Below are 15,356 nucleotides of genomic sequence, written 5' to 3'. Positions count from 1 at the left end.
AAGATACAGTTTAGTTCTCTTCTAGTTACCATCTCAGGAACTGCAAATTTCTTGAGAAGGTCAGTGTGTTGTTGCCTTACCGTTTAATAATAATAATAATAATAATAATAATAATAATAATAATAATAATAATAATAATAGAGTTGGAAGGGACCCTGGAGGTCATCTAGTCCAACCCTCCACTCAACCAGGAGAACCTACACCGTCTCAGACAAACGGCTGTCCAGTCTCTTCTTAAAAATGTCTAGTGTTGGAGCATTCACAGCTTCTGGAGGCAGGTAGTTCCACTGGTTAATTGTTCTAGCTGTCAGGAAATTTCTCCTTAGTTCCAGGTTGCTTCTCTCTTTCAGAGGAGTCTCTGAAAAAGGAGAACGGGGGGGGGGGGGGGCTGAAAAGGCCATAAGCTTGAAAATCAGTCATAAGTCGCTTCTTTCAGTACCGCTGAAACTTCGGTCATTAAATTTCTCCTTAGTTCCAGGTTGCTTCTCTCCTCAATTAGTTTCCATCCGTTGCTTCTTCTCTTGCCTTCGGGTGCTTTGGAGAACAGCTTGACTCCCTCTTCTTTGGGGCAGACCCTGAGATACTGGAAGGCCGCTATCATGTCACCCCTGGTCCTTCTCTTCATTAAACTGGACATCCCCAATTCCAGCAGCTGTTCCTGATATGTTTTGGCCTCCAGTCCCCTGATCATCTTTGTTGCTCTTCTCTGCGCTCTTTCCAGAGTCTCTACATCTTTTTTACATCGTGGTGACCCAAACAGGATGCAGAAAAGACATTGAGACTCTAGAAATTTATGCCAGTTAGTACACCCATGATGATTATGTATTATAACTGCTGGATTCTGTTTTCGCATGCATAGATTTCTTTTCCCCATCCCCCGATCTTGGTTCCTAATTTAACTTTAATGCACATTCCGATTGGCATTTGATCAGACGTATCATCAAAGAGATGAGATTCATCTGAGGAAAGATGTACTGATCCTTAGGTTGTGATTAATTTTTTTTGACTGCACTAATCCTCAATTTTGCAGAGATAACAGCAAAACATATGAAAGCGCTACCAACAAAAAAAAAAGAGATAATGGTAGCCTTAATTCATAATATATGGCGACGCTCTTGTCTCGGGGGGGGGGAACCTTTGGAAAAAAGGCTTTGCCAGTGGAAATAAAAGTTTTGTGAACATGAACAGTGTGTTAGCTGAGCTTCTTGCTTCCAGAATTTTCTGCATCTATTTAACATTTCAGAATTGGTGCTGGCTAGGAATAGGAAAGAAAGAATTTGCATCTAGATAACAAATGATTTTTAAGTACAGTCAGGTATCCCGGGTTTTAAGGCATGGTCGCGTATTGTTTCGGAGATTCACATAATTGTATACATTTCATATCCCGAGACCAACAAATAAGCAGTTGTGGCCTTGTTTTGCTGACTGGAGCAGAAAAAGGGGTTTTCAAAAATGCTTTAGATACATAGTCCTGTTATTTTGTGGTTGCTGAAAATCGGGGGAAAACGTAGTGGCACTTTTTCAGAAGCCCTGCTATCTTGGGCAGTTCTTCTCAAGGTCCGTGATAATCCCACTAAACATGTAAACGGTCTACCTGTATCGACTTCGAATACTTCACTGTCCAGAATATTATCACCAGCCTTGCAAGGCGGACACAGTTTCAACTTTAATTGGATTGCCTTTTTGGTAAGTACTGGAAGTTTTGAGTGAAGCCACCCTGAGTCTTTGGAGAAGGGCGGGATATAAATGGAATTAAAATAAAAAATAAAAATAAATTAATTCCCCCCCCCCCTTGGGGAGACATTAGAACAGTGTATTGAACTCTGGCTGCTTATTGTACCCGATTGATTAGGTCTTAGGTAGCGTTTCTCCTTCTGGTTCATGAAAAGCAAAGCGCACAAACCGCTTTTGGAAAAATACAAAAGCAGACGAAATAATGATTGGTAGATTTGGGATCGTTGGTGTAAATAAGGTTTGTGGTGATAACTGCTTTTCAAATAGTTAGTGCTGAGATTCCTGTGAAATGACAGTTCTCTTTGAGAGATGGAGGAAAGCCAGTTTGGTTAAGGCACCAGGATAGGATAGAGTAGAGTAGAGTAGAAAAAATAAAATATGGAATAGACTAGGAATAGAATAGAATAGAATAGAATATAGAAAATATGGTATAGAATAAAATATAGAATAGAATAGAATAGAATAGAATAGAAAAAAGTAAATATAGAATAGAATAGAGTAAAGAAAATATGATAGAATAAAATATAGAATAGAATAGAATAGAATAAAGAAAATATAGAATAGAATAGGATAGAAAAAAGAAAATATGGAATAGAATAGAATAAGATAAAGAAAATATAGCATAGAATAAAGAAAATATGGAATAGAATAGAATATAGAAAATATGATGTAGAATAAAATAGAATAGAAAAAAGTAAATATAGAATAGAATAAAGAAAATATGGAATAGAATAGAATAGGACAGAAAAAAGAAAAAAATATGGAGTAGAATAGAATAAAGAAAATAGAGAAGAGAAGATTTGGAAGGGACCTTGGAGGTCATCTAGTCCAGTCCCCTGCTGGAGCAGGAGAACCTATACGTATACCTCCTCCAGGAAAGCAGGAGACGGTGAGTTCTAGTCCTGCCTTAGGCACGAAAGCCAGCTGGGTGACTTTGGGCCAGTCACACTATCTCAGCCCAACCCACCTCACAGGGTTGTTGTTGTGGGGAACAGGAGGAGGAAGATGTGTTGGGCATGTTCCCCACCTTGAATTATTTGTAAAAATAATGAAAGCCGGGATATAGATAAATAAAAAACAAATAAATAAAAAGGAAAGGGAAAGCCTTTAACATCAGGGTTTTTCCCCCTCTTAATTTAATTTGATAATTTAATTTAATTCTGTTCGAGTTCACCTTGTATTTGCATACTTATTAACAGCAAACTTCGGATGTATCCTTTCATATGGCATTAAAGGCAAAGAATGGAAAACTTGCACATTTCCAGCTATTAACACATTGGTTTTGGTGACTCCTGAATTCTGCTTTTAACAATTGGTCGAAATGGCAAAGATTTCAGCATATTTGAAAGAACACTCGCAACAGAGATATATTTTGGAATGGAGAAGATGGATCGATCATATTCAGAATAAATATGGGACTAGAAAGTTTCATTTAGTATATGAATAAGTATTATTATTATTATTATTATTATTATTATTATTATTATTATTATTATTATTATTATTAATTAAACTTACATACCGCCCTTCTCCCGTAGGACCCAGGGCGGTTCACAAGGCAATTAAAACAACATAACAACACAAAAAGTTAACAATTAAAATAGATTAAATTTTCCTTGATTAAAAATCTAAAATCCCTATAACTGATTAAAACCCAATTACAATAAGTTAAAAATTAAAAATTCTCAGTCCTGGCCGGAAAGCTCAAAGAACCAGGTCTTCAGGTTCCGGCGGAACGAACGAAAATCAGGGGCAGTCCTGAGCTCTACGGGTAACTGGTTCCAAAGGGCAGGCGTGCCCACAGAGAAGGCCCTCCCCCGGGTGTTGCCCGCCGACAGTCTTTTGCCGGCGGCACCCTGTGGGAGCGCACAGGATGAACGGAACTTGATGCCAGCAGCGAATCTCACCCGGAGGGCAACCGAAAGCCAGTGCAGCTCGCGGAGAAGAGGCGTTACACGGGAGTATCGGGAGACTCCCATCACAACTCGTGCAGCTGCATTCTGCACCAGCTGAAGCCTCCGAGTGGTCCTCAAGGTTAGCCCCATGTAGAGAGCATTGCAGTAGTCTATCCGGGAGTCATGAGCGCATGGGTGACTGTGCGTAGGGCATCTCGGTCCAGATAGGGCTGCAACTGGCGCACCAGGCGAACCTGGGCAAACGCCCCCCTGGTCATGGCTCCTATATGATCTTCAAGACTGAAGACACCCAAGTTGCGAGCCCTATCGACGGGGGGTAACACCTCACCCCCCATCATTAAAGATGGAATAGAATGGTTCACTCGAGATGCCTGTACACACAGCCACTCAGTCTTGGTGGGATTGAGTCGGAGCCTGTTTCTCCCCATCCAAACCCGGACCGCCTGCAGGCAACGGGACATCACGTTGAGGGCATCACTGAGTTGGTTCGGGGTGGAAAGAAAAAGCTGGGTATCATCGGCGTACTGATGATACCCCACCCCGAAACCACGAATGATCTCGCCCAGTGTCTTCATATAGATATTGAACAGGAGGGGAGAGAGGACCGACCCCTGAGGGACTCCACAAACGAGAGACCTCGGGGCGGACCTCTGCCCTCCCGTCAACACTGACTGCGAGCGTCCCTGGAGATAGGAGGAGAACCAGGAGGAGAACCACTGTAACACCGTGCCTCCCACTCCCAACCCCCTGAGACGCCGCAGTAGGATACCATGGTCGACGGTATCAAAAGTCGCTGAGAGATCTAATAGGACCAGGACAGAGGAACAACCCCTGTCCCGAGCCCTCCAGAGATCATTCACCAGCACGACCAATGCCGTCTCCGTGCTGTGCCCGGGCCTGAAACCCGATTGGTAAGGGTCCAGATAATCCGCTTCATCCAGGACCAGAGGGAGCTGATGCGCCACCACACTCTCAACAACCTTCGCTAAAAAGCGAAGGTTGGAGACCAGTCGATAGTTATTCAAAAAATTATATGATGTATTATTAATTAGTTATTATTATTTAGTTATTTAGTTATGTTAAGAGGAGTTAAAAGTGCAATAGAATCTAAAGTGTCTTTTTTTAGTTGGTTAGCATATTTTAGCTTAAGTTGGTTAAAGTTTATACCCTGTATTCAGCTCTGGGAAGTGGGGGGGAGGGGGAGGGAGTGAGTTTATGTTTTTAAAAATGTATTTTAAAACTTTTCAATAAAAAAACAATTGGTCGAACTCTTTTAATACTGTTACTGACTGACTTTTTTAAAAAAAAAATTTTTTTTTTGCAAAAAACATTTTCCTACTTTTTATTTATTTATTTTTTTTGCAAAGGCACTGTCGTGTAACTGCCAGGTTGAGGAGGTTTTGCCTGTTTTAAGGTACATTACAGATAATGCGAATTGCATAAATCCAGCAGACGTGCTCACCGTTTTCGAAAGCATCATTTTTACCCTTAAATCACATGTTCCATTTGATACGGCCTCCTTCCTATAGAAAATACCTGATTTTGAGAGTGGTGTATATTTAAAAAAAAAGAAAGAAAAAAAAGGCCAGTATTTTCTATGTGAAAGGAAGCTTTTCTGTGCATTTTCTCCCATGTCTTTTACATCACGGTAATTTTGAATAACCATGCCTCCATATTCACGTCAATTTTTTTTTCTTTTTTTTTTTTGTTCTTTTTTTTCCGATTTATGCACAGCACTTGCTCTGAAATGTGGGGACTGAGTACAGCAAATACGATAGATCAGTGGGATACAACAGGCCTATACAGCTTCTCTGAACAAACCAGGTGAATATTCTGCCCTGCGTCTCAATTCTAGACCTCCGGCGGGCGGGTTTTTGGCTTTTCAGCGGGTCTGGTCCAGCTGCCCTGCTTCCTAGCAGCAGAGCATTGAAACACACCCAACTGTTGTGTTCTCAGTTTGACGTCACAACCCACAAAAACAAGCTTGCTCCGTCCTAGTGCTGTGGGGAACCCCCCCACCCCCCGGGAGGAGCGTGTGTGTGTGCGGGTGACTTCACGATCTTGTTTCCTTCATTGAACAACACCCGGGTCCTTTTAACGTCATTTACTAAGGTTACCCAAGTGTGTCTTTAAAAATGCTTGCACACTATATATATATATTTGTATTTTAATGTTTCGGGTTTTTTTTTAAAATAAGAAATAAAAACAGAATTAGGCATTTGCACTCGAGACAAGATAAGAGCTTGTCTGGCTTTTGACGGTTCCTTTCCTCCCCCCCACCGCCCCCCCCCATGTCACCCTATTTGCATTGTGTGCTGAGATTTTTGTGTTTCCCATCCCATGAAGTCATAAACTCATCCGCATTTTGTGCAGCCCTAGGCAGCCTTCTCTTAAAACTAGCAAAACTTTTCAAACTGGTAGTAGCAAAGGGGTGCAGCACCGCGCGCCGATTCAGACAAGCGCGCTGCGGCGTCCGGTGGGAGCCGCATGTTCTCCACCTTCACCACTTTTGAAGTCCTGTGGACTTCCACTCCCAGAATGCCTGGCTGGGGAATTCTGGGAGTTGCAAGCCTGCAGGTCTTTTAAAGTGGTGAAGGTTGAGAAACCCTGTTCTTTTCTATGCAACGTGAATTCCTCTGGTATCCGACTGCTGCAATTTTGCGTGCAGTCTTGCAAACAACCGATCTTCCTTAACGGCGACAATTTTTTTTTTTGCTTTTAGCCTAGTTTTTAAGCGTTGCCGACGATCAGGCTTACTTCTTGTTCAGCCATTATGTCACACCCCGATTCTTTGATTCAAAGGCCAAGGAATTAAGCCGTGTTGGCACTCTTTTATTACAAAGAACATCAGATTGAAGGATATCAGTGTCTGTTGCATTTATTTTTTTACGGATAGGATGGAAGGGTGCTCTTAAAAGCCTCGTAGTTCTTGAATAGGTCGCCTTAAATGTGCTGCAAGTCAACAACTCAGAACATTCTGGAATGTTTCTTTCCCCCCCCCCCCGTTCCCCCCCCTCCCTAGGTCTCTGGATGGCCGCCTGCAAGTGTCCCACCGCAAAGGATTGCCGCACGTCATTTACTGCCGCTTGTGGCGCTGGCCTGACCTTCACAGCCACCACGAACTTAAGGCCATTGAGAACTGTGAATATGCTTTTAATCTTAAAAAGGATGAAGTGTGTGTCAATCCTTACCATTACCAGAGAGTGGAGACTCCAGGTACGAAGACGGCAAGCGCGGCTGACGTGCAGATTGTTGGCTTATTGCAGGCTTGCTAAACCTCCGCCGCCAAGCGCAAGGCGTTGGAGCGGGAGCCGCGCCGAGGTTTTCTGTTTCTCGCCGTGGCACGTAAATTATCGCGGTGTCGAACGCATGTGCTTGGCACGGCCTGGCCAAACCTGGAGCCACAAAGGGTTGCAAACGCAATTGACACGACAGCACTCCTCAATTATCTCTCCTTCCTGCTGTGTTGTGGAGACTCAAGGGGCTCGAAGAATTTTTTTTTAATATAGAGCAGGGGGTCTTCCAACTTGGCCCTTTTATGACTGGTGGACTTCGACTCCCAGAATCCCTCAGCCAGGCACGCGTGCCTGGCTGAGGGATTCTGGGAGTCGAAGTCCACCAGTCATAAAAGGGCCAAGTTGGAAGACCCCTCATATAGAGACATGTGAACGAATAACGTTTGTTCAGCTTTCTTTGGCGGCTCCAGGGAAAGGATTCCACCACAGTCCGGAGCAGCCACTTAAGAGTGCTTAATGGTTTGTTTCTCCCCATCCCCTGTAATTTCCAAAAGGAGGTTAGCTTGTTCAGCTGGGTTAAAAAAAGCGTTTGCCAGGGCAGGTTACTGCTTAATAGTTATCTTGTCATTGGTGCAAGGAACTGAGAAGGATAGAACTGTTGTCGCGCTAATTTATTCTCAGATCTACTATAGGAGAATAGAATAGAATAGAATAGAATAGAATAGAATAGAATAGAGCTGGAAGGGACCTTGGAGGTCTTCTAGTCCAGCCCCCTGCTCAAGCAGGAGAACCTCTACCATCTCAGACAAGTGACTGTCTAGCCTCTTCTTAAAAGCCTCCAGTGACGGAGCGCCCACGATTTCTGGAGGCAACTTCTGTTCCACTGGATGATTGTCCTCACTGTCAGGAAGTTTCTCCTTAATTCCAGGTTGCTTCTCTCTTTGATCAGTTTCCAACCGTTGTTTCTTGAGCTGAGAGTCTATGGAGATTGTCAGTCATCCAGGACCATGGTTGTCCAAAAAGGTGCTTTTTCCAAAAATCAGCTGGACTTTGAACTTATTTCAATTTATTTTCCAAAGCGCCAGAAGGCAAGATGAGAAACAATGGATGGAAACTAATCAAGGTTAGAGAAGCAACCTGGAACTAAGGAGAAACTTCCTGACAGCGAGGACAATTAACCAGTGGAACAGCTTGCCACTAGAAATCGTGGGCGCTCCATCACTGGAGATCTTGAAGAAGAGGCTAGACCAGGGGTCGGCAACCGGAAAAAGGAAAAGAGCCACTCAGAACCGGTTCCATCACACAAACAAAAAAGTGGGAGCCGCAAAAAGTGCGCGCGCGTCCACTCACGCACATGCGCAAAAAACATTTTGCGCATGCGCAAAATGGGAGGCACCTGCGTGGCGACGGGTCTCCCCTTTGGAGAGGTGCGCGCCGTCCCGTCCGGAGACCTGCCGCGTTCGTCAAACATTGACGAACGCGGCAGCTGTGCAAACGGGATGGCGGCGGTTTGGAGAGTGCGCGTGCAACTCTCTGAAGTCGCCGCCGTCCAGAGACCTGCCGCATTCATCAAACATGGACGAACGCGGCAGCTGTGCAAACGGGATGGCGGCGGTTTGGAGAGTGCGTGTGCACCTCTTCCAAGCCGCCGCCGTCCGGAGACCTGCCACGTTCGTCAAACATGGACGAACACGGCAGCTGTGCAAACGGGATGGCGGCGGTTTGGAGAGTGCGTGCGCACCTCTCCCAAGCCGCCGCCGTCCGTCGGCAGGTCTCCGGACGGCGGCGGCTTGGGAGAGGTGCGCGCGCACCTCCGCCCTTCGGAAAGGTGCGCGTGCACCTCTCGGAACGGGCGGTTCCACTCTCCATTTGCAGAGGTGCGTGCGCACCACTGCCCGTTCGAAGAGGTGCGCGCGCACCGGGCGGCTGGGAGCCGCAGGTTGCCGACCCGTGGGCTAGACAGTCACTGGGGCAGGGGTAGGCAATCTCAGCTATGCTGACTCAGGAATTCTGGGAGTTGAAGTCCATGAGTCGTAAAAGAGCCGAGGTTGCCTACCCCTGGTATAGGGTATCCTGCTTCAGCTGGGGGCTGGACTAGAAGACCTCCAAGGTCCCTTCCAGCTCTCTTCCGATCGATTGATTTTCCTTTTGCTTCTCATTCAAGAAGCTTGAACTGAAGAAGCTTCTTGGAGGAGCTGAAGAACTTCAGCTCTCAGAACTGAAGGAAGCTTCTTGGAGGAGAGGTGAAACCTCTTCAAGGACAGACCAAGTCCAGTTGCCTTTTGGAAAAGCACCGTCGGGATCTGTGAGCTGAGGAAGGCTTTGAGGTGACTTTAACGAATTCTGCCTCTGGATTGATTCCCTCTCCTATCCCTACTGTTAAATGGTTCAACAAGAATGCAAGAGATCCCATTTGGAGCTTAGTCTTAAAGATAACTTCATGCTCTCGGTTCAGTCACTGCTTTACAGTCCTTGGATTTCCACCCTTAACTCATGAGGTGATTCTGGGGGAAAAAAAAATAAGACAAATTTCTGCTTGGGAGAAGAACACATGGAAATAAGGACGATAACCTTTTTTTTTTAGTAAATATTATTTTATTATTATTTTAATTCCATTTATATCCCGCCCTCCTCCGAAGACTCAGGGCGGCTTACAAGCTTAGCAGTAGCCTTCATTCTATGTATATGCCTGCTTATTAGGACTTTCACACACCCCGCAAGCGGCATTATTACAAAGTCAGCTTAATTGCCCCCAACAATCTGGGTCCTCATTTTACCTACCTGGGAAGGATGGAAGGCTGAGTCAACCTTGAGCCTGGTGGGACTCGAACCTGCACTAATGGCAGGCAGCTGGTGTTACTTAAGGAGGCATTATGCTTGGAGACTCCACGGCTAAGTTTACAGACAGCAGTAATCATATTCACCGTGGATGTTTGGATGTGACATATATTCTCTCCTTCTCTCTCCCACCCCCCCCAAGTTTCTTAAATTAGCATTTTTATGCTGATTGCTGTGATTTTCTCCATGCTTACCTGGGCCCATTGCCAAAATTTGGCTTTTGATTCTGAATAGGCAAAGAATTGAACGATCGGCGCTTTGAATTAAAACCATGCCATTTGACGATAAGAGTCTTGATTTTATGTGTTTTATAGAGGAGTATTTGTATCGTCGTGTACTTAAGCGCGGTAAATTGGGCTTGACGTTTTGGGATGTTTTCTTTCTTCCTAGTTTTGCCTCCTGTTTTGGTACCACGACACGCCGAGATTCTGACTGAACTGCCACCCCTGGATGACTATACTCATTCCATTCCTGAAAACACTAATTTTCCCGCAGGAATTGAACCCCAGAGCAATTACATACCAGGTATTCATGCAAATGCAAGTTGGGACTAAACCGAAGCCGACTGTGTGTAGCGTGCCAAAGCATCTGTGGAGATTCCCAGTTATCCGGCTCCTGGTTGTCCCAAGGAGGCACCTGGACTTCCTTGTTTTAATTGGAAGACCTTTCGGCTTCTCCTCCAAGAAGCTTCTTCAGTTCTGGCTTCCATGCCCCACCCATCCAGTTAGAGCTGAAGAAGCTTCTTGGAGGAGAAGCCGAAAGGTCTTCCAAGAAAATCGAGAAAGTCCAGTTGCCTCCTGGGAAAAGCAACTTTGGGACATGCCAAAATAAAAAATTAATGGTACGGGAAGCCTGGCATGGCTTGCTAGCATGGGGATATTTCTTTATAATTGTTTATTTATTTATTTATTTTTATTTTTATTCCATTTATATCCCGCCCTTCTCCGAAGACTCAGGGCGGCTTACAAGCTTAGCAGTAGCCTTCATTCTATGTATATGCCTGCTTATTAGGGCTTTCATACACACCCCAAGCGGCATTATTACAAAGTCAGCTTATTGCCCCCAACAATCTGGGTCCTCATTTTACCTACCTGGGAAGGATGGAAGGCTGAGTCAACCTTGAGCCTGGTGGGACTTGAACCTGCACTGATTGCAGGCAACTGGTGTTACTTAAGGAGGCATTAGCCCACTGCTCCACCAAGGCTCTTGTTGGCGTGCTCTCAGCAGAAACTTTGCCAGTATACTTTTATCATCAAGATCTTTAACAGCACTGGCAGCCAGTCTGCCTAGCCATAATGGATTTTGACATGATAGATCAGGAGTCTTCAATCTTGGCCCTTTTATGACTTGTGGACTTCAACACCCAGAATTCCTCAGCCAGCTTTGCTGGCTGAGGAATTCTGGGCGTTGAAGTCCACAAGTCATAAAAGGGCCAAGTTTGAAGATGCCTGTTATAGATAGTCCTCCATTTACAACAATTTACTGTTGTCGTTTAATGTCACAACAGCCTTGAAAAAAAATGACTGGCAACCAGTCCTTGCATTTATGACCTCCCCCCCGCCGGCGGCACCCCTGCGGTTACGAGAGCAACATTCGAACTCTTAACCTCCGGCACATTTTCTACAGCAACTGCGCCATCCTGGGGTCATTCCGTCACCATCTCTGCTGTCTCCCCCCCCCCCCCCCCCCGCAACAGGCAAAGTCACTGGGAGGGGAGGGAACCATGGCCCCCAAATGTCACAAAATCGAGCACAATTCACTTAGCAACAAAAGGTCTGGTCCCAATCCCAGTTGTAAGTTGAGAACTGCCTCTAATGGAGAATTGCCAGCGGAACCATCTGAACCATCTGTTGATGCCTTGAGCTTAGGGGGTATCATCAACCATCTGGCTTTTTCTGGTAGATTTTAATTAATAAAATGTCCTAATGTTTAAACCTAACTCCAGAGTAAATTCCCTTTTCAGTTATGCGGGCCTAACGTTCAGGAACTCTTGCCGAATTTTTTTTTTTCAACCGTCCGTTTGAGATTTTTCTTTTTCTTTCTTAAAGAGACCTCCCTGTTTTGGAATACCCAACTTAAATTCTTCGTGTCTTGCTTGCGCCACTGTGTCGAAGTTTCATTTTAAGGACCCTTTTCTCAAACTTTCCCCCCGAAGAACTGCAAACCGTCAGGATTATTTTATTACATTTCCCTAGCTCAGGGGTCTTCAAACTCCAGCCCTTTTATGACTCCTGGCTGAGGAATTCTGGGAGTTCAAGTCCAGGAGTCATAAAAGGGCCAGGTTTGAAGATCCCTGTCTTAAAGCATCCTGGCTGAGGAATTCTGGGAGTTGAAGTCCACAAGTCATAAAAGGGCCGAGTTTGAAGATGTCTGAACTTTGTTGTTGTTAGTTGCGAAGTCGTGTCCGACCCATCGTGACCCCACGGACAACGTTCCTCCAGGCCTTCCTGTCCTCTACCATCTTCTGGAGTCCATCTATGCTCACACCTACTACTTCAGTGACTCCATCCAGCCACCTCATTCTCTGTCGTCCCCTTCTTCTCTTGCCCTCCACCTTTCCCAGCATGAGGCTCTTCTCCAGTGAGTCCTTCCTTCTCCTTCGGTGGCCAAAGTATTTGAGTTTTAGCTTCAGGATCTGGCCTTCTAAAGAACAGTCATGTCTGAACTAGCTGTTATCTAACTTTCCTTTGGAGTGAATCAGTAGCATGAATATTTTTTTATTTAGATATATCTGCATTGACAAGCTTGCTTACAGTACAGCAATTGAAGATGGGAAAGCCAGTTCCTCTTCCCCCTTAGGGCCTTTCCTTGGAAAAATTGAGTGGTCCACACTGGGCTTTTTCTTGTGTTGGCTTGAATTATGGGTAGAGACCTCCAAAGGATTACAAACTCTACCCTGGTCAGGACTTTCCTGATTTAATGAGGGGAGAGTACAAAAGATCTGTGTACTTATATGCTTTGTTAGTTGCGAAGTCGTGTCCGACCCATTGCGACCCTATGGACAATGTTCCTCCAGGCCTTCCTGTCCTCTACCATCTTCTGGAGTCCATTTAAGCTCACGCCTCCTGCTTCAGTGACTCCATCCAGCCACCTCATTCTCCATCGTCCCCTTCTTCTATTGCCCTCAACCTTTCCCAGCATTAGGCTCTTCTCCAGTGAGTCCTTCCTTTTCCTTAGGTGGCCAAAGTATTTGAGTTTCCGCTTCAGGATCTGGCCTTCTAAAGCGCAGGCAGGGTTGATCTCCTCTAGGACTGACCGGTTTGATCGCCTTGCAGTCCAAGGGACTCGCAGGAGTCTTCTCCAGCACCAGAGTTCAAAGGCCTCCATTCTTTGGCGCTCAGCCTTTCTTACGGTCCATCTTCCACTGCCATACGTTGCAACTGGGAAGACCTTATATGCCTGTCTGTGGAAAACTGGGGACCAGGATGTGCAGAGCTTCCCGTTTCCTATTCCCATTTTGGAAAAGGCCAACCTCCTCAAAATCAAAAAATGACTCCCCAGTCTTCAAACGTAGGGTAGCAACTCTAATGTCTGAACAGGTCTACGCTGTATAAGGATTGCAACCTGTGGCTTATAGAATTGGGGTAAGGAGAAAAGAAGGGAAATGCAAGTGACTGTGATTTTTTCCTACCCCCCCCCCCCCGAACCTGATATTAACTGGGTTTCTTTTTTTTTCTTTTTTTTTTGGCTGTCAAATTGTGGCAGCGCAACGTCTACCCAGAGGTGGGTCTAGATAAGCTCGCGGGCTGCAGTTTGATTCCTAAATATTTTGTCTGTTCTTTGTTTATTGATAAAACATCCAGCCTCCTTGGTATTGGGTGAAGGTTTTATTTTAAAAGGTTTCTCCGTTGCATTTTTTTTTCCCTCTTGGAAGAAACACCTCCTCCTGGCTACATCAGTGAAGATGGGGAGACAAGTGACCAGCAGTTGAACCAAAGCATGGATACAGGTAAAAATGCCTTCGTTTTCATGGGGTGCTCAAAAGTCTTGTGCCCATTTTTTTTTGGGGGGGGGTTAGGTTTGCATATATCTCTGTGACAAAAAAAAATGTTCTTGGGTTGCATCAAGGTTAAGCTTTAAAGGCAACATGGTTTATTAGTTGGTTGAAACTTATTGGCCACCCACCTCCAGTGGACTCTGGCGATCTGCAACCTGTAGAAAAGACGCGATGCTGAAGATAGGGGAAAAGCCCGTTCAACCCTCCGTTGCAGCTTAATAGCAGAATTGGCATAAAGTATCACAGTGGATTAGAGGGAGAGGAAATGCACCGATAAAACCATCGTGATTTAAATTCCGCTTTTTAATTTCCTAAATGTCCAAATCTTGCGATCAAACGGCAGTTATTCTGATGGATTTCGGGTAGTCCTTGGTTTAAGAAGCCTACTGAGGCCACACTTGGAATACTGCAGCCAATTTTGGTCACCGTATCACAAAAAAGATATTGAGAGTCTGGGGGAAAAAATTCAGAGAAGAGTAACTAAGATGATCCAAGGCCTGGAGGATGAAACATACAAAGGACGGCTGCGGGACTTGGGTTTGGCTAGTCTAGAGAAAAGAATTTTAATTTAATTTAATTTATTAATATTTCTATACCGCCCTTCTCCCGAGGGACTCAGGGCGGTGTACAGGGCAAGAATAAAACACAGAGTTACAAAAGTTAAAAGGTAATTAAATACATGACCATAAAAACAGTTGATACATAATAAAAACCCCAATAAAATGATAGTAAAAACCCTACCAATCCCCCCTCAGGCCAGGCCGGCTTGTTCGAACAGGTATGTTTTCAGATCGCGGCGAAAGGAGCGAAGATCGGGCGCCGTCCGGAGCTCAACCGGTAACTGGTTCCATAGCTCCGGGGTGCCCACAGAGAAAGACCTCCCCCTGGGGGCCACCAATCTACATTCTCTGACCAGTGGCACCGGTCAGAGAAGAAATAGGGGAGACATGATAGCAGGGTTCCGGTATCTGAGGGGCTGCCACAAAGAAGAGGAGTGGGTCAAACTATTCACCAAAGTACCAGAGGGAAGGACGAGAAACAAGGGTTGGAAACTGACCAAGGACAGCAGCAACCTGGAATTAAGAAAAAACTTCCTGGCAGTGAGGACAATTAACCGGTGGAACACCTTGCCACCAGAAATCGTGGGTGCTCCATCACTGGAGGTTTTTAAGAAGAGACTGGACAGCCATTTGTCTGAGATGGTATAAGTTCTCCTGCTTGAGCAGCGGGCTGGACTAGAAGACCTCCAAGATCCCTTCCATCTTCTCTTCTCTTCTCTTCTCTTCTCTTCTCTTCTCTTCTCTTCTCTTCTCTTCTCTTCTCTTCTCTTCTCTTCTCTTCTCTTCTCTTCTCTTCTCTTCTCTTCTCTTCTCTTCTCTTCTCTCCTCTCCTCTCCTCTCCTCTCCTCTCCTCTCCTCTCCTCTCCTCTCCTCTCCTCTCCTCTCCTCTCCTCATTCTAAGTTACAGCATCACTGAAAAAAAAGTGACTTAACAACCATTTGTCATACTTATGACCATTGCATCGTCCCCTTGGTCCTGTGTTTAAAAATTCAGTCGTTTGACAACCGATTCATATTTATGACGGTCGCAGCATCCCAGGGTCGTGTGACTGATGCCCTTTTGCAACTTTCTGGC

General features: G+C 45.1%; 1 protein-coding gene across 4 annotated transcripts in view; it reads left to right on the top strand.

The window, feature by feature from the left end:
- Window positions 1–15,356, top strand: part of SMAD2 (SMAD family member 2) — a 74,515-nt gene that overhangs the window by 47,847 nt on the left and 11,312 nt on the right. For 3 of the 4 annotated variants that reach the window (XM_083354855.1, XM_083354856.1, XM_083354857.1), the window contains 4 exons: window positions 5,385–5,474; window positions 6,673–6,866; window positions 10,115–10,249; window positions 13,599–13,673. In XM_083354855.1, the coding sequence (XP_083210981.1) occupies window positions 5,385–5,474; window positions 6,673–6,866; window positions 10,115–10,249; window positions 13,599–13,673 (494 nt within the window). The remainder of the gene's footprint in view (window positions 1–5,384; window positions 5,475–6,672; window positions 6,867–10,114; window positions 10,250–13,598; window positions 13,674–15,356) is intronic. The other variant, XM_083354858.1, reaches the window with a different exon arrangement.

Source organism: Vipera ursinii (genome assembly GCF_947247035.1).
Source record: "Vipera ursinii genome assembly, chromosome: 2".
Classification (NCBI taxonomy): Eukaryota; Metazoa; Chordata; class Lepidosauria; order Squamata; family Viperidae; genus Vipera; species Vipera ursinii.
The sequence above is the reverse complement of the archived record's forward strand: the minus strand, read 5'-3'. Positions and strand labels throughout refer to the sequence as shown.